The 22,507-nt window shown below is 53.0% G+C and overlaps 4 protein-coding genes across 8 annotated transcripts in view; all 4 read right to left on the bottom strand.

Annotated features, from left to right (window-relative positions):
- The window catches only part of sorcs2 (sortilin-related VPS10 domain containing receptor 2), a 16,457-nt gene extending 12,201 nt beyond the window's left edge, over nt 1–4,256 (bottom strand). For all 3 annotated transcript variants that reach the window (XR_015858771.1, XM_088377147.1, XM_088377065.1), the window contains exon 1: nt 3,751–4,256. Coding sequence is in view for 2 of the 3 variants with exons in the window: in XM_088377147.1 (XP_088233273.1) it covers nt 3,751–4,101 (351 nt within the window). In the remaining variant the exon portion in view is untranslated. The remainder of the gene's footprint in view (nt 1–3,750) is intronic.
- A 930-nt stretch (nt 4,257–5,186) lies between these two features.
- Nucleotides 5,187–10,608, bottom strand: taf6l (TAF6-like RNA polymerase II, p300/CBP-associated factor (PCAF)-associated factor). Of its 3 annotated transcripts, none has more exons than XM_088377586.1 (12): nt 10,459–10,608; nt 9,314–9,469; nt 8,740–8,826; nt 8,512–8,662; nt 8,073–8,123; nt 7,918–8,012; nt 7,783–7,857; nt 7,358–7,578; nt 7,068–7,200; nt 6,566–6,694; nt 5,909–6,486; nt 5,187–5,671 (listed from the first exon to the last, which is right to left on the bottom strand). In XM_088377586.1, the coding sequence occupies exons 2-12, from the start codon at nt 9,458–9,460 to the stop codon at nt 5,329–5,331; spliced, it is 2,010 nt and encodes a 669-aa protein (XP_088233712.1). In that variant the 5' UTR covers nt 9,461–9,469; nt 10,459–10,608; the 3' UTR covers nt 5,187–5,328. The 3 variants fall into 3 exon arrangements, with proteins under 3 accessions (XP_088233712.1, XP_088233784.1, XP_088233871.1); XM_088377658.1 differs by having other exon boundaries at nt 9,314–9,486; nt 10,459–10,598; XM_088377745.1 differs by lacking the exon at nt 7,783–7,857.
- A 246-nt stretch (nt 10,609–10,854) lies between these two features.
- cth1 (cysteine three histidine 1) lies at nt 10,855–12,899 on the bottom strand. The gene is made up of 2 exons (XM_088375759.1): nt 12,633–12,899; nt 10,855–11,961 (listed from the first exon to the last, which is right to left on the bottom strand). The coding sequence occupies exons 1-2, from the start codon at nt 12,639–12,641 to the stop codon at nt 11,092–11,094; spliced, it is 879 nt and encodes a 292-aa protein (XP_088231885.1). The 5' UTR covers nt 12,642–12,899; the 3' UTR covers nt 10,855–11,091.
- A 316-nt stretch (nt 12,900–13,215) lies between these two features.
- On the bottom strand, nt 13,216–22,422 carry mta2 (metastasis associated 1 family, member 2). The gene is made up of 18 exons (XM_088373208.1): nt 22,045–22,422; nt 19,833–19,900; nt 19,263–19,356; nt 18,025–18,142; nt 17,871–17,934; nt 17,623–17,740; nt 17,436–17,538; nt 17,234–17,333; nt 16,961–17,149; nt 16,660–16,734; nt 16,499–16,557; nt 16,293–16,417; nt 15,685–15,824; nt 15,376–15,604; nt 15,218–15,307; nt 14,739–14,857; nt 14,508–14,650; nt 13,216–14,423 (listed from the first exon to the last, which is right to left on the bottom strand). Exons 1-18 carry the CDS (start codon nt 22,070–22,072, stop codon nt 14,270–14,272), a joined length of 2,016 nt encoding a protein of 671 aa, XP_088229334.1. The 5' UTR covers nt 22,073–22,422; the 3' UTR covers nt 13,216–14,269.
- Nucleotides 22,423–22,507: the final 85 nt, after the last annotated feature.

Raw genomic sequence — 22,507 nt, 5'->3', positions numbered from 1 at the left:
TTTGTGGGAAGTCGAGCGGTCGGCGTGCCGACTCGTCTCATCCATAAACATGCAGACGTTGGCGAAATGTCAAGCGGCTAGTTTTTGTTTATTTTCTATTGTTATTCAGCTCACTGTTTTGAAGCAACACAGATGTGAAAGGACTGCTTTTTTTTTTTTTTTTAGCGGGTCTAGCGAAAGGTCATTCGGTGAATCTGGACATGACGGGAAGATTGCGCAACAATCAAGGCTCCAGAAAGGAGTCGCCTGTCGGGGCGGGGGGTGGGGAGGGCACGTCGAAGAACCCGGCCGGGATTAGAGCCCGCGTGGGTGCACAGGAGGAGGCGGATTCTCTTTTGCACGGAGCGGCGATTTGAGCCTCGGAAGGCAGCGGGCGGGTAGAGGAAGCCGTGTACGATTTGCTCGCTCCAGCTGGCCGCGTACAAAAGCGCGGTGCGGCGCGGCGCGGCGCGGCTATTTTTGGCGGCCCGCGTGGCGATTAGCGTTTGGCAGCAGGCGAGGCCCGTCGTCGCCTCGTCAGGCTATCTTGGGCGCCAATGGGAGGGAGGGAGGGAGGGAGGGAGGGAGGGAGGGAGGGAGGGAGGGAGGGAGGGAGGGAGGGAGGGAGGGAGGCAGGGAGGGAGGGAGCAGTGCCGACAGCCCGCTCGTGGGCTAATGACTATCCTGTGGCGGCGAGATGAGGCGCTCCGCCGTTTACCCTCATTGCTCTAGCGCTCGGCAGTCGTCGTGCCGCTTTTGTCCTAGCCAGCTTGGTTTGCCTGCACTAACCACCGTTGCTTTGCGTTCTCCGTTCCTTAGCAAACCGAGTCTCACGTAGAATATTAGCCGTGGCATTTGGGAGGGATGCCATGTTGTCACCTTGAAGATGAGTAGAAGCGGGAGGGGGTGAAGTGAAAAGCAAAAGAACAATGACGACGACTGCGGCTGGCTGGGCTGGCTTCATTATTAACGCTCGCCAGTCACCAGAGTGCAATGCATAATTGAGGGTGGGAGGGGACCGAGGCTCCTTTGCCGAGATTCGGCAAACGCCAAAGCGGGCAGGTGGGCTTGGCGGGCGTGCCGACTCCAACGCAGCCTGCCTTTTGCTGGGCTCCCTTTTCAAGGCCTTTCATCTCTGAGTGAGGAAATGACCTTGACGGGGTGCTGTACAACCTTGCCCACGGCTCCTCGTTGCCCAAGTGATAAATAATGCAATTTGGGGAGGAAAAAAAGGGTGGGGGTGACATGCAGGCAGTCTGGTCTTGCACCCGGCGGTTTAATAATGCAACGCCGCCGCCGCCGCCGCCGCCGCCGCGCACACCGTCTCCGAAATTGAGCGGGGCGAGGCTGTCGCTGATGTTTTCTGTCTTTTTGTTTTTGTTTTTAATTTAGGGGAGGCGCCTCCCCTGACCTGGAGCCGGACTTTTTGGATCCGGTGGAGGTAGCGCTCCACTCGACTGCCCAAAAAGGCGATTTTTGTTTGAAAGATTGAATCAACTCAGGTTCCATTATTTGGGTATTTGAGTAATCTAGCGATTGATGACATCGATTCATGGAGTCATCAGATAAAGCAGGCTTTTGTCTGTTTTTGTTTTTTCTCATGGAAAATGACTCAAGATTTCACACTCTTGTATGCGTTCTTTAGCGCACAAGCAACATTGTAAGCTTAGAAACGCTCGTTCCACGCCCACTAACTAAAAGTGCAAACATATAAAGACGACCGGAGTCAATGAAACGTACGCATAGTTTCGGGCACACGTTTACGCAGCTCAGGTGGAGTAAACGAAATGTAACGGATGCGATTTTTCCAATCGAATGACTCGATGAATCGTTTCGAGCGGGCTTCACCCTGCAGCGTATGCGCTTGTCTTCTTCTTCTTCTTCTTCTTCTTCTTCCTCTTCTGTCGTGTGTCTTTAGACTTGCAGCGCCGTTGAGGCGAGCCGGGTCAACGTGTCGTCGCCCAGGTCAAATAGGCCTTTTGCGCTTGTCCGTTCGGCAAAAGCCAATCAAATGACAACGCTGGCTGCTGTCAATGGGCTGTGTCAAGGTGCGCCTTGACACATTTCTGGCTCCACCGTCGGCAGAATGCGCATGCACCTCAATGCCCGCGTCTTGCGTATGACGGCAGAGAGAATTGATTGCCGCCTGCTCGTGTTCCCGTCAGAGCGACGAGCGTGATGTAATGAGACGTTATGCAATGAAATGAAATGAAATGAAATGAAGTGAAGGAGGCTCAAAACATGGGTGGGACTCAGCCTTCTTTGGACGGGATAATCCCGACATGCTGTGTGTGCGCCGACGCCGGCGCCGCCAGGTCATATTGAAAAACAATCATCCGCAGTCGTTGCTGACGGCTCAAGCCGACGTCACGCTCTGATTCCAAAATGTGTCTGGATGTGCCTGGCAGTGTCAAAGCTGAGCAGTGTCTTGAGGTTTGGACAAGAAGAAAAAAAAAAAAGAAAAAATGTCTTCTTTCTAATCCCACGAAGGAGGAGGCGGCAGTGACGGACGGCAGTGACGGCATTAAAGAGGACAGCTGATGTTCACTTTGATCACACAGTTGCCAGCTTCCTCTCTCCCGCTGCGTTTTGCCCTCCTCCTCCTCAATATTCGGACGCCCGCTCCAGGAACATTGCTGGCGTCCCTTCTCAGCCGTAGGGAGCTGAGGAACTCACATCATGCCGTGGCCGATTGAACAAACGCGGAGGCCCCCGCATGCCTGCCGGCCCCCGCATGCCTGCCGGCCCCCGCATGCCTGCCGGCCCCCGCATGCCTGCCGGCCCCCGCATGCCTGCCGGCCCCCGCATGCCGGCCCGCCCGCCCGCCCGCCCGCCTGCCGGCCCGCGCACGTTAGGCGTCAGCGCTACGGCCAATTCACGAGGGCCTTGGTTTTCATGCTTTTTGAGATCCAGGCGGGCCCAGGGCAGGCCACTACCCCAAAAAGAGTCCTTTTGTACTGCAGGAGTGTGCACACTTTTGGCAAAAAGCGCTGTGGTTTGCAAAGGCCCCAAGTGGGCCAGCGGAAGCCACTTGGCTGCACATCATGCTACGCTTGACACGGCAGAAGACAAGAAGCAATTTTCCGTTCACCCAGCGAGCGAGCAAGCGCACGGCACTCAAATAGCCACAACATTTCTCTTGGGCAACCCAGATAGGTACTTCGGTTAGTTGGGTTCGTGTTTGCAGCATTTACTGCTGCTTGTCCAGATCGGCTGACTTGACGGCATCAAACGGCTACCCCCCCGAAAATATTTTTTTTTTGTTGAACTACAAAAAATGGCTTGGCATTCCTCGAGCGCCAGTGACAGCTTGTTTGTAGCTGTCTGCTTTTTTTGGCTCTCTCAGTCTCTCATCTTTCCCTTGCCTCGCAAACACATTCATCATGTAACAAATGAATGCTCATTGAGAAATCTTGTGCGCTCGCCAAATGAAGTAAAGCGGCCTTTGTGGAAGTTTGGTCACCCCTGACCTCGACAGACACGAACCAGTCGTGACCGCTTTGCACATTCCTCTGGCCCAGATGCAAGAAGAGGAAGGAAGGAATACATACGGCAAGCAGAATAAGAGAAAGCTGCATCGCACGCACCGGTGCCGGCCGACTGTCAGGTCGGGCCGGCCATGTGGCAGGTGCGACACATGCCTGGCCCGGCCCGACCTGACAGTCGTGCGTGGCTGGCTGGCGAGAACAATAACTTGTCTCCCGTCGAGTCGACGGACGGCACGAAGAGGGGGTGTTGGATGGACGGGGCGTGGCGGGGCGGGCTACTTACGCTGCTGTTCTCGCCTGTCCAGTGGACCATCGCCTGGTTGTGCGTCGCATCGCCTTTCAGCACGAACGAGCTGCTTTGCAGGGACATCGCTTTAGCCCGGGACAGCGCTCTCCTGAGGCGTGGGGGGGAGCCCTCCTCCTCCTCCTCCTCCTCCTCCTCCTGGGCGCCGAGCGCGTCCTCGTCTCCGTCTGCTGGGGAGCGTCCTCCGCGCTGGTCCACGACGCGCCCGCGGTCACAGCGCGCCGGTTCCCCCATGGCGGCGACGGCGGCGGCGGCGGCGGCAACCACCGCCGAGACGCTTAGGAGCAAAAGGCAGAGGCGCGCGCAGGCGGCGAGCGCTGCTTTGGCCATGCTTTTGGCCCGGCCAGGAGAAAGAGACGGAGCAGGAGACTGGAGCAAGATGGATGGATGGATGGATGATTGGATAGGTGTGGAGGGAGGGAGGCTACGTTCGCTGCTGTGTGCCGAACGAGGAAGGGAAGGAAGGGGGCGGAGACAGTGGCAACAACGTGGCCGCGTCTCGCCACTAAAGCCAAGAAATCACGCCTATCGTTATCACGTCACGTGTGACGTCAATACGAAGGCGAATGGATTCAATTCAGCCATGTCTTTTGGATTTTATTCATTGTATTTCATAAAAATAAGCAAGTACAAATAAGAAGGAGCGGATTACGTGTTAGGCTTGCCGAGGGTGTCCCCTACCCGGCCAAACATTGACGGCTTCGGCTCCAGCACCCCGGCGAACCTCGTCTCGTCAGGTTGATAAATGAATCATTTTTCTGGAATGTCTGCTGTACGCGCACTTGCTCCTTTTTTGCTCCTCGTATTTATTTATTTATTTATTGTGTTATTTAGTCAGCACGCTGTTGTTATACTTGTTTGTCTGTTGTGGGCCGTGTCTTGTCACCGTGGGATAGGGGGGAACGAAATTTCGGTTTCTTTGTGTGTCTTTGGCATGTGGAGAAATCGACAATAAAGCTGACTTTGACTTTGATAATACAAGCAATTCATGCAGAGTAAAAAAACAAAAATAGAGAGAGGAATTACAACTAAAATTGGCAAGGGCATTTATTATTTTACGAGATAATAGCATGGTAAAGTTATGAACTGAAAATATATGTACATTTGCTACTTAAAATGACTTATTTAACAAATAGAGACAAAGACTTGAATCAAAATGCACGCATCAGTGGCACAATGAAATAAGAACGTTCACAGAAATAGATGATAGTGTGGAGGAAAGCCATTGATTCATTTTCCAAATGGCTTCTCCTCCCTCCCTCCCTCCCTCCCTCATGCACGACGGTGACGTGCCCCGCCAACCGACCGGGAAAGGCACACGGCAAGGCAACTGTCCCAGCTGTCCTCCATGGGCTACACCCGCACCTGCTTTTGTTAGTTGAAATGAATACAATAAAAGATGACAAACAAGTAAGTAGGACCTGTGAGAAAACGTCAAAGCTGTGAAACACACCTTTGCATTTATTACGGTTGGTAAAACTCAAATGGTTGAACGACGACGAACGACTATTCTGTCCGGAAGCAAATGTAGTACAACAGAGCTCGCACCATGTGGGCCTAAAGGGGAAGGTGGAGAGAATAGTGGGAGCGCGCCCAACGGCGAACGGGTTTTCCCACCCGACCGATGACGGGCAGCTTGTGGGCGTAGGCGCGCGGCGGGACGGCAGCCGGAGCCGGCGTCGGGGCAAAGGTGGTCTGGAAAGGTCGGCGGCCCCGGCAACTGCGGCCCATTTGTCTGCCGCCGATGAGGAAGGAGAAGACGAGGGGTCGCGCCTGAGGGGAGCTGAAGCGAGCTTTGGGGAAAACGTCGCGAGACGGACCCGCCTGCCGCTGGCCCGGCCGCGATGTGGACCATCGCGAGCGCTCAACCGAGGAGGAGGAGGAGGAGCCGGCCACAGCCCTGGGAGTGGGAACGCAAAGAAAATCAAAAAGGCTTGTCGTTGTTTTGCATCAAGTGCAATGTCAACATGTATTTGGAATCAATGGTAATCAAAACCGTGAGCTTGTCTCGTTTGAAATCGAATCGAACCTTGCGACACACTCAAACGTAGTCACATTTTGGAGCCAAAGGACCCATAACTAACTTTCGGCTCTCAATGCTTCATTTTCTCCCCAAACGGCACTTTCTGCTTTGTACCTTCCCGATCCAGTAGCGGCCAGGCTGGGCGGGGCCGGGTCTGTCCGAGGACTGCCGTCGTGCCTGGGACTGATGCTAAGGTTGGCTGTGAGCTGGGGCATCTTGCGCGCCGTGTCGTGATTGGAGGCGGGCCCCGGGGGGTCCTTCCTGGCGTCGCCGGGCTGCGCCGGGTCGCCGGCCGCCGCAGCGGGCCCGCTGCTGAAGCCGGGCCCGCTGCTGAAGCGCACGGCCAGGCTGTCCCCGAAGAAGGAGTAGAGTTCGCAGTACATGGCGGGCAGCGGGACGGGGGCCCAGTCCTCCCACGGGCACCCGGCGCCGCCCGTCTGAAGGTGGCTGGCGATGCCCAGGGCGGCCTCGGACAGATGTTCCGGTGGCGGGCTGAGAGCGGGCGAGCTCACCCCGTAGCCCAAAGCAGCAGCAGCAGCAGCGGCGGCAGCGGCGGCGGAGCCCGGATGGGCAGCGGCGGAGCCCGGATGGGCACCGGCGGAGCCCGGAGGGGCACCGGCGCCTCCGTCCGCTACGGCTGCCGGCTGGGACAGCGCCAGCGCTTTCATCTTCAGCAAGCGCTCTACTGCCACCTACAGGACAGGACGATGAAATTGATTGGGGCAATTTAGCGCCTTTCGGGACCCGTTCGGGACTCATGTTGGGACGAACCAAGATGGCCCCGTAGACCTTGTGTCCATCTGCTTTGACCTGAGCGTTGGACACAGAGTAGTCGTCCAGCACAGCCTGCAGGTTGGCCCAGTAGGCGGGAAGATGCGGGAAGAGAACCCGTTCGACAGCCTGCGGCAAAAGTCACTCACTTCTTCATTGATGTTTGGAATTCATGGAGCGAGTCTTTGGCCGGATTTGAACAATATATCACAACAAAACCCATTTTGAGCTCCTTCAAGGTGAAACAGTTTCACGTAAAGCGTGCTCGCTCGCCCAACGCTTTCATCGTCCGAATTGGAAAGAATTGGGTTCTTTTGAAACAATGTTTTGAAATGGAAAATTAAACCATATCGGCCGTAGCGAAGGAAACATGGAAAAGTATTTTCCAAGTGATTATGAATCAAGTAGTCAATGAGGTTGACCAATTTGAGCAAAGAAATTGCTGCCAGAAAGCAATGTAGCACGATGGCAAAAGCGGCTGGCGCCCGGCGGAGGAAGTCACCTTCCATCCCAGCGCGTGGAGGCCCACCACAGCGCCGTAGTGGGAGCACAGCGGTCTGACGGGGTCCGACAGAACCTTCTGGAGAGACAGCAGAATCTGGTGGTACAGCCCACTCACCAGATCGCCGTGGGTCCTGGAGGCAAATCGGCCGGGCGGGGCAAGACTTGGAAAAAATAGCACCGAGATCTCCTCCCAATTGCAAAGCACCGACCGCTTCGGTCTGTCTGCACCTCAACTCACAAGTCGCATGCGCTCGCTCGCTCGGTTAGCCGGCGGGCCCCCCCACCTACCAGAGGATGTGGCTGAGGAGCAGGGCGGCGTAGTCCCTGAGGGTCCAGTGGTCGTTGAGCGGGTTGATGGAGGCGGCCAGGGGCTCCAGGATGCAGTACATGACGCTGGAGACCAGGCTGCGCACGTACGAGCCCAGGTACAGGTAGGGGTTCTGGACCAGGCTCTTCACCATGTGCAGGAGCCTGTTGAGCTGCTCCAGGTCGTGGCTCACCGACTTCACCTGCGAGGACAAAAACGCAATCAGCGTGCAAGCAAACATTGCGCGACGGCCATCTCCGGCCGGCCGGCCGGCCGGCGGGCGGGCGGGCGGGCGGGCGGGCGGGCGGGCGGGCCGGCCAGCCAGCCAGCCAGCCAGCCAGCCAGCCAGCCAGCGGGCCAGCCAGCCAGCGGGCCAGCCAGCCAGCCAGCTGGCCAGCGGCCTCACCCCGCTGATGACGTAAACAAAGTATGGAAGCAAGGCAGCAATTTTGGAGTTGGAGCGCAGGTCCAGCAGAGCCACCTGGAAGGAGGTCAGAGGTTAGCCCGAGCCCGCGGCGGCCCGACCCGGCCGAGAGCAGACCTTCATGAGGTGGGGGTCGTCTCCCAGGATGGCGCGCGTGACCTGCTGGTAGTACTTGAGCAGCTCCTCCGACAGCGACTGGACCGCCGAGGGAACTTGGGAGAGACGGCGGTTAGCGGCGGTCGCGCTGAGCGCCGTCCCGGTCTGTGTCTTACCCGTTCCTTGGGGTTCCACGTTTCCTTTCCCGTCCAGGTACGACACGCTCACTGGCAAAACAACAGTCGGCAGAGACTTTCAGCAAAGAAAACACCCCCCCCCCCCATGGCACCGGTGCGTCAATCATCAAGTACCAACTCCGCACACGCAATTCTTCATGTCCTCTTATAGTTTCTGTAGAATTTGATAAACATGCAGAGTGGCATGTTTTCTTTTTAATCTTTTGTCCCCCCCCGAGGTCAGAATGGAATTATGGGCTGAAAACCAGAGTAAAATATTACATTGGAGAAGGAACAAGCCCATGGCCATTAAAAACAGTGTGTGAGACTGCTTGAATGCTCATCATTTACTGTATGATTTTTTTTTTTTCTGTTTACAGCATTTCATTTAATCCTAAAAATAAGAAGTGGGAAAACAACGATGAGGGGAAAAGTGTACCTCGAACCATGGTCTCGGCGCAGCCCTTGGGAATGTTGGTGGCCAGGGCCAAGTCGACCAGGTTGACCTCGCGCTCCTCGCTGACGAAAAGCTCCCCTTCTTTCACCGAGCGGAAAGGGAGCACTTCTTGAGAGCCGTAACCGCAGATGGCCTTGGCAAGGTTCAAAGGGTTGGTGTGAGCGATACACAGCGAATTGAGCCATGAGTTGGCCAGCTAGCTCCAGATACCTCCACATTGCTCCAGCGCAGAGCTCTGTTAAAGTCTTCCACTGTCAGCTTCCTTCTCTTCGCATGTCTCATAAAATGAGAGCTGCCCTGTTGTGTGGGGAGACCCCCCCCCCCCCCCCCAAAAAAAAACACGCGGAACATCAGTCATTGCTTCCATCCATCCATCCATCCATCCATCCATCCATCCATCCATCCATCCATCCATCCATCCATCCATCGTCAACATTGCTTATCCTGTTCGGGGTCGCGCTGGAGCCTATGGCTACAACCCACATTGATTGTGAAAGGGTCAAACTGCGCAAGTTCAAATGGCTTCAACTCCCCCCCCCCTCCCCAATCCAGTACAGTGCATTTTTCCATTTAACTTGTACATATTGTACGTTTGGCTTCATTCTTTTCCACACCTTTTGTTTGACACTTCCAATTCAATGTCAGGGAGGTAAAGCATGCGCCGCAAGGGCTCGAAGCATTGTCTTTGGGTCTGCAGCGCATTCATAGACTCTCTCTCTCTCTCTCTCTCTCTCTCTCTCTCTCTCTCTCTCTCTCTCTCTCTCTCTCTCTCTCTCTCTCTCACCTGCGTGGCCTCCCTCAGCCGGTAACAGACGTCCTCGGCCAGCAGAGCGGCCACGTCGTCGTCGAGCTCCACGCCGGCGCTCTCGGCCATCCACTTGACGGACTCCCGCGACACTTCGGCGAAGCGTCGCTCGTCTCGCTCCGCCATCCGCTTCGCCTTGAAAAATACAGCAGCTGCAAGTGTGGCAAAACTCCGTGACCTCCGTGCATTAAAGTCCCAATGATTGTCACACACACACAACTGGGTGCGGTGAAATTAGTCTCGGCATTTAACCCATCCCCGAAGGGAGCAGTGAGCAGCAGCGGTGCCGCCGCGCCCGGGAATCGTTTGGTGATCTAACCCCCCGATTCCAACCCTTAATGCTGAGTGCCAAGCAGGGAGGCAATGGGTCCCATTTTTATAGTCTTTGGTATGACCCGGCCGGCCGGGGTTTGAACCCACAACCTTCCAGTCTCCGGGGAGACACTCGACCACTAGGCCGCTGAGCCACTGAGCCGGTTAAATGACACTGTCATTTGTTTTTAGACGACTCTGTTGACAAACGTCATCAAATGTTGACTTTTTCAGAGCGCTGGACTGAATGACTGACGGATTCAATTGGGTAGGCAAAATGATCCGGAAATCATTTCATAAACTTAGCTCCTCACCAACATGGATGGATTCTCTTCTCAGGCATCTAGGTGATATGCACTTCATCTGAATGGCTTTTAAAATACGCTACGCTAAAGCCAGTACGTAAATGTGTCTCTTTAGACTGCTGTTGCAAACAAATGCAAATGCAAACGGTCCCGAGGCACAATCAAGTATTCTTGCTCGGCAATAAGCTAAGCGGGAAGTTTCAAAAGCTAACAGTCGGTCGTTCCAAAGCGTCAACATAACAAAGCCTACCCGGCCCGAATCAACCCCCAAATTCATCGCATGCTACTCCTTTTTGAACAGTGTAGTAAGTTCGTCTCCCTCGTGCCCATGTTATGCACCTTTTTTTTTTTTTTTAATTCTGAATCGTAGCTAGCTTAAATGCGGTTTCGGGGGCGCTATTACGCTCGCGCTCGAAAGCTACGGACAACGCAAACAATAACCGCTTGCTTTCAATCGTTTTGAAAACACAATCCAAAATGATATCTCAAGTCTACATGTTTACTTACTTTGTGACACGGAAGCAAATTGAGGCGGAATACTTTCACGTGGAGGCTTTTCTCGGACGTTTCGAGAGCTTAGCACCAGCCATAGCGGTGGCAAGTTTGCAATCGCGCAAGAACAAAGTCGACGCCGGTCGGTCGGTCGGCCGGCCGGCCGGCTTCAAAATAAGACAACGGTGTCAAAGTAAAAGGCGAGGCTTCCGGTTAAACTGACCTACTGCCTACTGCTAAACTCAGCACGCAAATACTGAATAAAACACCAATTGTGGCATGAAGGGCACTTAAGCAGCCTTTAGATTCTGTTTTGATTCAAATGCTGGAAAATTATATTACAAAAAAAAAAAAGACAAAACAGAGGCCTGACTAAAACGGCCACCTAAAAACTCCTATGTGACCAAAAAGTAGGGTATTAAAATCATTTTATTTGGGTTCGTCATTCCTCCCAGTATGTACAACAGTTAAAACTTAAATGACACTTGTGATTCAGGATGACTGTCCAACTCGAGCTTAATGGTCGAGAAACACACAAGCTATGCTTAAAAAATAAAAACAAAGTACCAAGAAAAAGCAATGTATGGGTTAAAAAAAAAAAAAGATCGTTTTAAAAGCTACTCCGCTTTCAAAAATATTTCGGAGTGTTCAGTATTGATATTGCTCCCACGCATTGCAGGCCTTGCTGCTCTCCATCTGCTGCAGTTGCAAGGCCAGTGGGAGCATCAGGTCACCCAGGTGCTGGCTGGAGAAGGTGAAGGCGTTGCGGGGCCGCGGGGAGGCGGAGGGCGACACCGACGGGGACTCCAGAGCGGGCGAGGCCGGGCCGGCGCTGCTCGGGCCGGCGCTTTTCACCGCGCTGGGGACGGCGTGCCGAAAGTGGCATCGCGTGCCGTAAACGCAGAAGCCGAAAGCGCTGAAGGTGTGGCAGAAGGCTTCCGGCCGCCGCCGCCGCCGCTGCTGCTGCTGCTGCTGCTGCTGCTGGGGCTTGCGCGCCCCGGGGAGCTTGGCGGCGCTCTTGTCGCACTTTGCCTCCTCCACGTGCAGGAAGTTGCAGCGCGTGCCGTAGGGGCAGATGCCAAAGTTGCTGTAAGTGCGGCAGGGCACGTTTCGGCGGGCGCGGCGCGGAACGGGCCGCTGCTCGGCCGCGCCGTGGACAAAGAGGCAGCGGCTTCCGTAGTAGCAGTAGCCCGCCGAGTGGTAGCTGCGGCACAGCTCCGTCTTGTACTTGGGGTGGCGAAAGGGCACGTGGAGGTCGCGCAGGCCGTGGGCGAAACTGCAGCGCTCGGCATACTTGCAGGAGCCCGTGGAGGCGTAGCGAGCGCAGAGCTCCGTCTTGTAGCGGGTGGAGCACACCCACGGGAGTTGGGGCAACGGGGGGTCAGAAACGGGGAGGAGGGCCTCGGCCAGGGAAAGAGCGCCGTCGTCACCGTCCACGCTGGTCCCCTCTTCGCTGGAGAGCAGGTTGGCTACCAGCTCCTCATCTTGGCCAGTGGGGAGGAGCAAGTCACCGCTCACCTGTGAAAAGATAAAAAGGCTCAAACGCAGGTGTGCTCATTCCATGCAAAACGCCATTCATGGGCTAACAAAAGCATCATTCATTCTAAACCAAGCGTCTCGCTCAGTGCTAGCGAGCAAATCATACAGGCAGACATAAGACTCACAGTGGTCTTTATCCTCTCAACAAATCCACAACTACCGAGTCAGTTGTGAAACTCGCTACACATGCAGGACGATTCTACTGCATCCCGGTGGTCAAGATACGCCCAGTTAGTCATTACACTGAAGGATGAAATCATGCCAGCTACACCCCAACCCTCACAACAAAAGCAAAAATCAGCCTTGGAAAATAATCTTCAACTTCAAAATTAAATCAACTTGAAACGTTGGCACCTTTTCATACAACAAATGTTGTGAGATCATAGTACTCAACAATTTGTGCATTTGTGCAGACGCGTAGTGATTGCAAAACCGACATTTACTCGAACTATTCATCAATCGTGACGCAGAACAGGCCAATTCTTGTCCGCTAGAGGGCAGAAGACAGCTAGTCTTGAAATCGAACCAATGTTGCTTTTTGAAGAGAATTGTTCAAATAGGAAATTCAATGATAAATGTGTTTAAACAGAAACATGCCTTGGTCATAATTCTTCAATCAAACAAAACAAAACCGTTTTAGAATGACTTACCCCAATCATGGCTGCGCGCGGTTACTCCGCTACTTGCTCGTGATTGATAGGTGACCCCCGCCTCGGTTAATTCGGCACAGGATACGACTTTTTCAAAATCAATCACAATACGTGGTTATTTACATGGGGGATGGCATGGACGCGAAAACGTCCACTCTTCTGTCACAAAGTCGCAAGCGGAAAAAGGTCAACTCTGCACGTGGTGGAGAACACGACCCGAAGGTCCCGCCAAATTACAATCTGGTGTGCGTCAGGGTCACGTGACCGTGGACCAACCAGGTGCTCTGCTTTTGTCACGTGGTGCACGAACGAACGACCCAGGGACGTATTATCGATTATGCATTATATATATATATATATATATATATATATATATATATATATATATATATATATATATATATATATATATATATATAATATATACATACATACACATATACATATATATACACACACGCACACACACAGTTTGTGATGCACGCAAGACAACACTTTTAAATAAGCAAACAAGGAGGGATAAAAGGAACAAAGGCAACCTCCAACACCTTTAGGTCGCGGCAAATTAAGAAAAAACTAGAAATGCGTGACCAAAAAGAAAAACAAACTTTATTTCTTTTGTCATCAAGAAAGATTACAGGATAAAGAGACGCTGGAATAATCATAAAAAAACATTTGTCGCATATTTCTCTTGCTGCCTATACAAAATGTCATTACCCCCCCACCAACACACACACACACACACACGCGCACTTTTTTCAAGGGTCTGCCCCCCTGCCCAATGACATCTCAAAATTTGCAACAACAACAACAACAACCTAACTGTACTTCAGTGATGTACTTCAGTTTGTAGAAAAAAGAAAACATTTGCAATAATGCAGTTATCCACTTGCCTTTTCTTTACAGATGGGTATTTGCTACAAACACAGCCATTTCTTCTTCTTTTTTCCCCTCTTTTGGATTTTTTTTGAGAAAGATAAACTCCACATTGGGACCAAAGCTGCTTGAGAAAAAAAGAATCATTGCTATCCCCAAGTGCTGTGGAATCCAGGGATTATGATGATCCAATTGTCTTTGTAAAAAAGTATTTGGGGTGGGCTTTGAGATATAAAAGTGAAAGAGAGTGGAGGGTCCTGAACAATTATAGTATAGTGGCGGCAGCACCGCTGTTCAAGCGAGCACAAAACAAGCCTGTGTTATTGTACGCTATGCAATGCCTGGCTGGGATATCTGGCACAGGTCGGCAAGCGGTGCTTGCCTGCCTGCCTGCCTGCCTGGCTGGCTGCCTGCCTGGCTGCCTGCCTGCCAGCCGCATATGGCGCATGAATCAAATGGTCAGGACCAAAGGAAAAGTGTTTAAAGCTTCACTTTGGGCAGAGATAGCGATGATGCATACATTGACACACGGTGCGCTTTACCATCCAAAAACGTTTCAGGGAGAAAATATTTTCCACTTAAATTACACATTTAAAAGCCAGTGGGGTGTTACAAAATAATTCAGGACCTGTAATAAAATCTTACAAAGCCTGAGCTGCGGGGGGGATCCTTGGTGGGGAACTCCAAAAAAAAAAAAAAAAAAAATCTCAAGAGAAAAGTATGGACACAGACCGCTGCTATCCTGTTAAGAAAAGCGCCATTCAGTCCTCGAGGACGATGGGTTCGCTGGTGCTGGACGGGAGCAAGGGCAGTGCCAGGGGGCGAGGGGGCGGCGGCAGCTTGAGCCGCACAGGAAGGTGAGGTTTCCGAGCCGCCCGGCGCATCTCCGATTGAGTCAGATGTTTCCTTAGTGCTCTGTGGGGTGGGGGTGGGGGGGAACACATTTGTCAAGTATATCTTGTGCTCAATGGGCTCGGGTGGGGCTCCATTTGGGAGTACCTGGTGTCTTTTGTGGCTACGAAGACAACAGGGTTGGGGGCTTCTCCCTGGCTGACCTTCTGACGCTTGATGACAGACTGCGAGGTGGTCCTCATGCCTGAAGTGTAGGCCCTCCCGTTGGCCGAGTAGGCCGTTCCCGAGCCCTGTCCAAAGCAAAGGCCAATTTGAGTCAGACGTGGCCGGCCGGCCGGCGCGGGGCGGGACGGCTGGCGCGCCAGCGAGGACGCTCACGCTGTCAAAGCCCCTCTTTCCCAGCAGGCCTTGGCCCGCTCTAGGCTGGCTGGCCTGGTTCCTGTTGATGGGCGTCGGGGGTCCCCTGGATGCTTTCAGCTTGAGAGGAGCGGCGATGGCTGCAGACAACCAAACAAACCAAAAAACATCGGATTTCATTCCAAGGCGAGGCAGCATATGGCGCAAAAGACATTTGAAGGGTGAAGAATCTGGCAAAAACTAAAGCGTGTCCCACATTTCAAGTCAAAAGCAGTTGAGTAAAATGACCCGCTGGGGAAAAGTCAACGATAAAATGGCACTTATTTGGCATCCACACTTGCTTCCATTTGCGTGCACCCTAACAGCTAAATGCCGACGCACCGGCATTGCTGGGAACTCTGGCCTCGACCCGAGTTCGCTGACCTCTGAGCCCCAATGGACTCGGCATGTATTTGGGACCCGAGGCGTTCCTCCATTTCCTACGGTCCGACTACTCTTACCCAAGTCCTTCACGATGTTGGCCAGCGACGGTCGGGGGACCAGCTTGCTCTTCAGGGGAGTTTTTGTGGCTTTGGGCAACCGGATCATACCTGAGGAGAGCAGAGTCAAACGTGGGTCCCAAGCCTCGAGCCGGCCGCGTGCACGCGGGTGGACGTACACTCGGCTTTGACGGCATTGGCGTTGATGGAGGCGTAGGGGCGCCGCGCCGCCCGCCGAGGCTGCAGGATGTCCTGGCAGACCCGGCGGGCCACGCGGGTCAGCTTGGTGGTCTGCAGGATGAACGTTTGGCGGTTCTTGGCCAGCAGCTTGGCGCGGCCCTCGTTGCGCGTGAATGGCGACAGGCCCTGGACCTCCTGGCGGGTCATGTGACTGCGCGGCCCTGACTCCTGAAACGCAGGAGGACAATGAAATGGACGCGTACTTAGGGACCGCGAGGTGTGTGCGCGCGCGTGTTGGGGCGACGTACGGAGCCGGTCCGGGCGGCGCCCTCGAGCTGCGTGGGGGTCTTTAAGCCGCCGTATTTTTTCCAGTAGATCCAGCAGGAGGCGCACAGTCGGCACTGCATGTTGGGGGGCCCCCAGGCGTACCACTGAAGCGACTGGGCCGCTGGCACAAAAGACATCAAAGAGTTTCTCTTCAACTTTAGCCTCAGACGGGAAATGAAAAATTCTTTCATTGCTCGCTTTTTGGTTCAAAGATTTCGAATTTGATAGTATTCTGGCTCACCTGGACAATTTGTCTCTTAGGACGACTGATTTTTACAATGCCAACTTACTTTGGACTTTCAGCATTTTCAGCGCGGGAAAAGGAAACATGCGCTTGCTTCAATTTCGTGTCAAATACGCACAGTATTTGACGCTAAAGTTAACAAAGGAGACGCGTCGTCACAGATAATACAGCTGCGTGTCGGGCGGCACTTGAGGCGGCTACAGGAGTCCAATAGGTAATAAAGTCCCCGTTTACTGGAAGAGCCATTCCTAAAAGAATCCATTCACGGTGGTCGAAAAGCAACACGTTTCCTCTTTTCAGTGACCAACTGAAGAAAAAAAGGACAAGCCACGAGGCCTGACTTACTGTGACAACTCTCGCAGTTGAGTCCTTTCTGGAAGCCGGCGGCGGCGGCGGCGGCGCCAACCGCGGCGCCGTTCACACCCGGCTTGCTCCCCGGCACCATGATCTGATTGGGGTTGGGCTTGGTGCTGGTCAGAAGGGGCCGCGGTGAAAAAAAGTTAGCATTTTTAGCATTCTGCCGTGATGCCGCAGTGACTCGCAATACTCACTAGGTGGGGATGTAGACCTGCTTCAGCTTACTGTCCGCCTCGGCCGCCTTCAGTCGTTTCTGAGGAGGAGGAGGAGGAGGAGGAGGAGGAGGAGGAGGAGGAGGCAACAAACGCTTGCTTTGTGGCCTCGGAGCAGCGCCAAACCACGACGGGCTGTTTACCTGCTGGATGTAGCGGTCTGTCGTCTTCCACATGTAGTAGAACTGGACCACGCTGGCTAAAGACTTCCAAGGGAGCTGCACAGCACAGCACAGCACAGCACAGCAAAATAAAGACATGAAAGAGCAGGCAGGGACCCAAGTGCAGATGAACCCTTTCAAATCAAGTTGAGCGTCGGCCAAAAGGTTTTTGCATCATAAATGTTCCGTTGACTTTCTTGGGATTCAAATGAATTTGCCCGTGAAATTGCTATTAAATTTGAGGCCATCTCAGCCCCGGTGCACTTTTTTTCCCGCTGCTTACAAAGTCCTGGCGGATGTCGTTGAAGTCTTTGCCGTATTTCTCCAGCGCCTCTTCAAACAACATGGCCTCGGAGGCGCTCCACTCCTCCATCTCGTCGCGACAGAGCACGGGGCCGCCCTGGGGCACCAGCGTGGACATGGCCTTGGCCAAGTCGTAATGGTTCTTCTGCAGCGTGTCCATGGCGTGGAACTGCACACAGGAGACGCAGCGCAATGAGGGCTTAGAAGCGCCCGCCTGGCTTATTCCAGTCATTCCGGCTGGCCAACGTCTCACCAGCGTGATGTCGCGCGAAGCCGCCGCCGCGCTCATGTGCAGGCTGGGCTGGCGGATGGAGCTGCTGCAGTCCAGAGCCCGAGCGAAGGTGCCCACCGCCCTGTGAACAACAAGTCAAAGATGCAAATGAGGCGAGGGAGCTTCTCAAAGTCATCTGTTAATCACGCCGCCGGTAGTTGCTACTTGGGCTTGGGTCATTTACCTTGCTACCACCAGAAACTGGTCAATCTGGGGGTCTTTGAGTTGGTTGTCAGGGTCCCACACCTTGGTCTCCAGCTTCTCCTGGATGCGGCTGTCCAATTCTCCTGAGATTAAAAAATAAATAAATAAATAAACATATAAAATAAACGAATTGAGGAAGAGCGGCGCGGGCGCATTTGGCTCCTCACCCTCCGCCAGCTTGTCGGGCACATCCGCCTGGTACTTGGAGCCCACCCTGATCTCTCCCTGGTCGGCCAACAGGGTCTTTTGGACCGGGTCGAACACCAATGAATAGAAGAAACAGTCCTGAAAAGAAAGCCGGAGGATGTGGGGGGGGGGGAAGGTTTGCTGTGCTTCAATCAAAGCAAGCATCAGAAGCAAGGCAAAGCAAAGCAAAGCCAGTTGAGGTGTGAAATGCTCTCCAAGCTCCTCTCACCTCTTTCTCCAAGTATCCTGCCAAGACATCGGTTTCATTGAGGAGGGTGACGTTGCATTTGCCCCTGGGGGGAGAGAGTGGACGGTCAGGCAGCAGGCACAAGGGTCAGGCAGCAGGCACAAGGGTCAGGCGGCCACGGCAGCACAGGCACTACCTGATGTGGGTGGCCGGTAGCGACTCAAACTGGCGCGAGAGGAACAGCTCCCGGTGCTTGAGTTGGTGCTTCTGTGGCTCGGCCAGCGCCGGCTGCTTGGACTCCTCCTCAAATTCCCCTTCAAATGACAATGGCATTTTCATTTGGACGTTGCGCCTCTTTTGGACACAAGTATCCGACCGTAGCACCTCTGTACATAACGTACGAGCAAGCGGTCCCAATTTTGCTATTGGTGGTAAGCCGAAGGGGGCGGCGCCATTATCGCCTGCTCCATCTCTGGAAGGACTCCGCCCCTGCGCTCCGCTACGGGAAACCCCGTCCGTCAGCGAGGGGGCAAACCCGCCCGTGCTCGCACACACATTGGAGGAGGGACGCTACTCGGGCTACACCCACTTTTCTGTTAACCTCTCACCCCCCACCGCCGTCCAGCTCGTCCCTGCCAGACAATGTCGGAAACCCCGTGCACCGAACTCGAGGTGGCACCCCCCCCACCCCAACATGTATCCTAACTTGCGCGCACACACACACACACACACACACACACACACACACACACACACACACAGAGCAGCACACTCCATCTAAAGAATACACACACACTTTCCAAAAGGTGCTGTGGCAGCGCACAAAAAGGGCCTTTTGTTCCCCCACATGCGACCAAGCGTACTTATTTGTTCTTATAGACGAGCAGCCCAACTGGCACGACGCCATATTGACGACGGTGTCCTCGTGCGACTGGCCAACAGTACAGTGGATGCCTCGATTTTGGAGGTGGGCACGTCTTTGCTTTGTCTGAGGCGGGCGGGTGGGCGGTGCATCCTTTGGGGGGGGGCTTCCTCGCTAATGAGCAAATGCTCAGCCTCCGGTGGGCCGCATGTCAAAAGCAGCATAAGCCCGCCCAAACTCCTTATGTCACACGCACACAAGACAAAAGAAGTGAAGGCGTCCCGGAGAAGTAGAGCGCAGCAAAGGCGCCGGCCGGGACGGGACGCATGTTGACAAATGATCCAGTTTGACTTTCATTTGAAGGCATTTTTGAGGCCCGACTTCCTCAAGGCGTGTGACACGACCGTCCAACAGCTTCTTCTTTTCAGCTTTCATTTCTTTGGAAATGTTCAATGTTGTCACGCTCAGGCTGACCAGACTCGGCATATGTCGCCGCGGTGTTTTTTTTTTTTTTTTTTGGGCGGACGCGAGGCAACTCGGCAGCCGTTCGAGTAGCGGCGGGCGCAACTTACTTGCGTTGCTGTCGGCGAGAGCGTTGAGGTTGCCGGAGATGTCTCGTCGTCTGAAGAGACATACCACCTTGGCCTCCACGTTCCCGTTGGCCGTCTGCACAAAACACGGTCAATTTGCACAAGAAACACATCTCCGTTTAAGAAGTTCAAAAAGCCAAATGATCATCCCAAATTAAAAGCAATTCTGCCAGTTTAGTCTCTCCGTCTATCTACGCCAGCGCCTTCTGGTGGCACGCACAAAAGATGAAACGTCTGGGCGGCGCGTGGCAAAAGTACAACAACCAATGGTTGAAAGGTTGAAATTGCGCAACGTTAAAAGCCGGCCGGCCAGCCAGCCGGCCAGCCAGCCGGCCGGCCGGCCAGCCACTCAGCCAGCCAGCCGGCCGGCCGGCCGGCCAGCCAGCCAGCCAGTCTCTGGCATGGCCAAACGAAAGGCCAATGGCTTTTTCAAAGGATGTTTCTTCATCTTTGACAGGCTAAAAGTCTGCTACGACATAAGGAGGCTCCCGCGCCAGTGTTGGGCCAAACCGGATGTGCGCGCTTGTGTGTGTGTGTGTGGCACCACGGCACCTTGTTGAGCTCTTCTATCCTGCGGATCAGGTACGGGTTGCTGGAGGAGTTCTCAAAGTAGACGTAATCTGGAAGGAGGGAAACACACAGCAAGAGGTGAAGCAGACCAACAAGCAGGTGGAGACGTGGGATTCTTTCAAACGTCATTTGCGCGTTGTAGTCGACAAATTGGACTCGCAAATTGTTCTCCACGTATCGCTGGCCTAATGTTACTTTTTATAACAAATGTATATATGGTAAATATCTTTTTAAAACTCTTTTATTATTATAACAAGGTACAGTACTGTAAATATGTTTTTAGAACTCTTATGATACTAACAACTTTTTTTTATATTTTATAAAAATCCACGATGCACCGAAGCCTCGATAAATGATACAGCGAGGGATTACTGCACTGGAGGCCAAAAAATGTGAATTTCACTCCGATTGATGGCTTATTGGAACGAAACAAAATGTCCAGGCCCTCATCTCATCCAAAAAACGGACCAATCAAAGGCAAAACTGTCCGATTCTGCAAAGTTATTTCTTCGGTTTTGCGAAGAAGAAGGAAAAAAAGGCGCGATTTGCTTGCAGAGTTAACGAGACCACCTCTTTGAAGGTCATTGGGGCCAGTCCCTTTTTGTCCTCCTCCTCTGTGAGCGAGCAGAGAGGGGACGGGTGAGAAGTGACGCATGGAGATGGAGGAAGGGAGGGCGACAACAGAAACACGGCAAACACGGACAAACCACATTGGTGTTAAGCTCAAAATTTGGCTTTCTTAAACAATCGTTTGGACGGATCGAGCTGGTGGCGCGTATCCCGGCCCGAACGTCGATTAAAAGTACTGCCGAAGAGTTTTTGACTGGCTATTGTTTGACTGGTTGCTCTGTTTATGAATGTATATTGCTATATTCAATTATAAAAAACACAAGCTGCTACACGTTAGTCCCAAGATTTGGTCCACGAGTTTTTGAAGAAAAAAAAAAGAGAAATGTGCGGAAAAAACAAGGTTCTGCAATCAAACCCCGCTCGCAGAAAAGGGGTATCTAGATTTCATTTAGATATTTAAAAAATATATATATATTTTTTTGTTCATGCTGTCAGAATCTAACATTGGCCCACGCACGCTTCGAGGCGCTGTTGTAATTTGAATGAGTGCTTACGTTGATCTTAAAATGAGAAAACCTACAATTCTAGACATGCAGCTACACCGTGTTAACGATTTTGACTGCGCACCCGCTAAAGTGCATTAGGCAGGCAGGCAGGCAAGTCGGGTGGGTCGTTGAGGGCCGGTGTCCTACACCTTTTCTACGTCTCCTTGTTGCAACACACCTAATTGGAATGATCAGCAAGATCTGGAGAAGCTGGATAACAATCGGGATCTTGCTGGACACCGGAGGACCGGACTTGATCGCCTACCCACGCACTGAAGCAAAGACCTGCTTGGAATACATATTCTCAATTCGCCGTTTGCAGCAGACTCAGCTCAGCTTGGTTGCTTTTAGTTGAAGTCTGTTGAGAAGTTTCATTTGGACAAAACTAGTGCTTTGCTGCCACCATCTTGTAGAATTTAGATGAAATCTTTATACTTGCGGCAAATACTCGGGGACTGGAACAATTCTGTACCCCCCCCCCTAACAGTCATATGTGAACTAAAGCCAGTGCCAGAACCTAAGCCGCATCTATCAGTTCAGCCTACCGGGCATTGTCAAAGCAAAGCTAATGCTAACTAGCACCATGTGTAAAAAGTCCACTTCAGGCCGATGTTGCAAATCAATAAAATTGTCGTGGGGACGACCAATTGTCGTGTTAATAGGACGAATTGAACGTTCTGACCAGAGAGAAGGGAGGGGGGGGGGCTCGTAGTAGGTTCCCGATAACTTTGTCGGCGGACAACGAATCGAATTTGGAAGTTGACCTTTTGCAACACTTGGGCGCACTTTAGGGCTGTAAAATTTCCCCTCGGGTGGAAATTGTATCACAAAAGCGGCTTTTCAACTGGCAGTGAATGCGCTACGTCTTTTCAATAGTTGACTGGAACTGAAAAGTAGACGGTGCGGTGCCTACGTTTAGCCTAGCAAGCACTAGCGGGGATTAGCGGCTAGCTCACAGACAGCTAGCGTGTAGCTAAGCTAACGTGCAGCCAGAAGGAACAACCACGCTGGAGGGAGGAGGTGGGGAGTGGTGGGGTGTTCAAAAATGAACAAAAAATAAATTAAATAAGGCAACTTACCTCCCACTCGATACATGTTGGCCGCCATTCTTTAGGAATGAGCTCTGGGTTAATGCGAAGAGATCGTCTGCGGGGCTCTGTTTTAGTCCATTTATAGGCGCCCGCGTCGTGAGACAAAGCCGGCCGGCTCCGGGGCACAACAAGCCGAGTGAGTGGCGGTTTAAAAAAAAAAAAAAAAAAAAAAAAAGTTGAAAGTTTCCGTCACGAAACGCTCCTCCAAAACATTGGTCTTGAATTTGCTCCCTCACGACAATCGTCTCCTTCTCCCCCACCACCACCTCCTCCTCCTCCGCCGCCGCCTTCTCACTCGTTCCTTCACACGTCTGTCTCTACCGCCACTCTTCCTCTCATCCTCCGCTCAGCAGATCTTCGTCCTTCTCTTCTTCTTCTTGGTCTTCACCGTCACTCGATTACACACGCTCGTCGTCATCTTCGGAAACGTTCGGCAAACGTCGGAAACGTC

Source organism: Syngnathus floridae, chromosome 1 (assembly GCF_059516105.1).
Source record: "Syngnathus floridae isolate MCC-2025c chromosome 1, RoL_Sflo_1.0, whole genome shotgun sequence".
Taxonomy (NCBI): domain Eukaryota; kingdom Metazoa; phylum Chordata; class Actinopteri; order Syngnathiformes; family Syngnathidae; genus Syngnathus; species Syngnathus floridae.
This window is presented reverse-complemented; position numbering and strand designations above follow the sequence as displayed.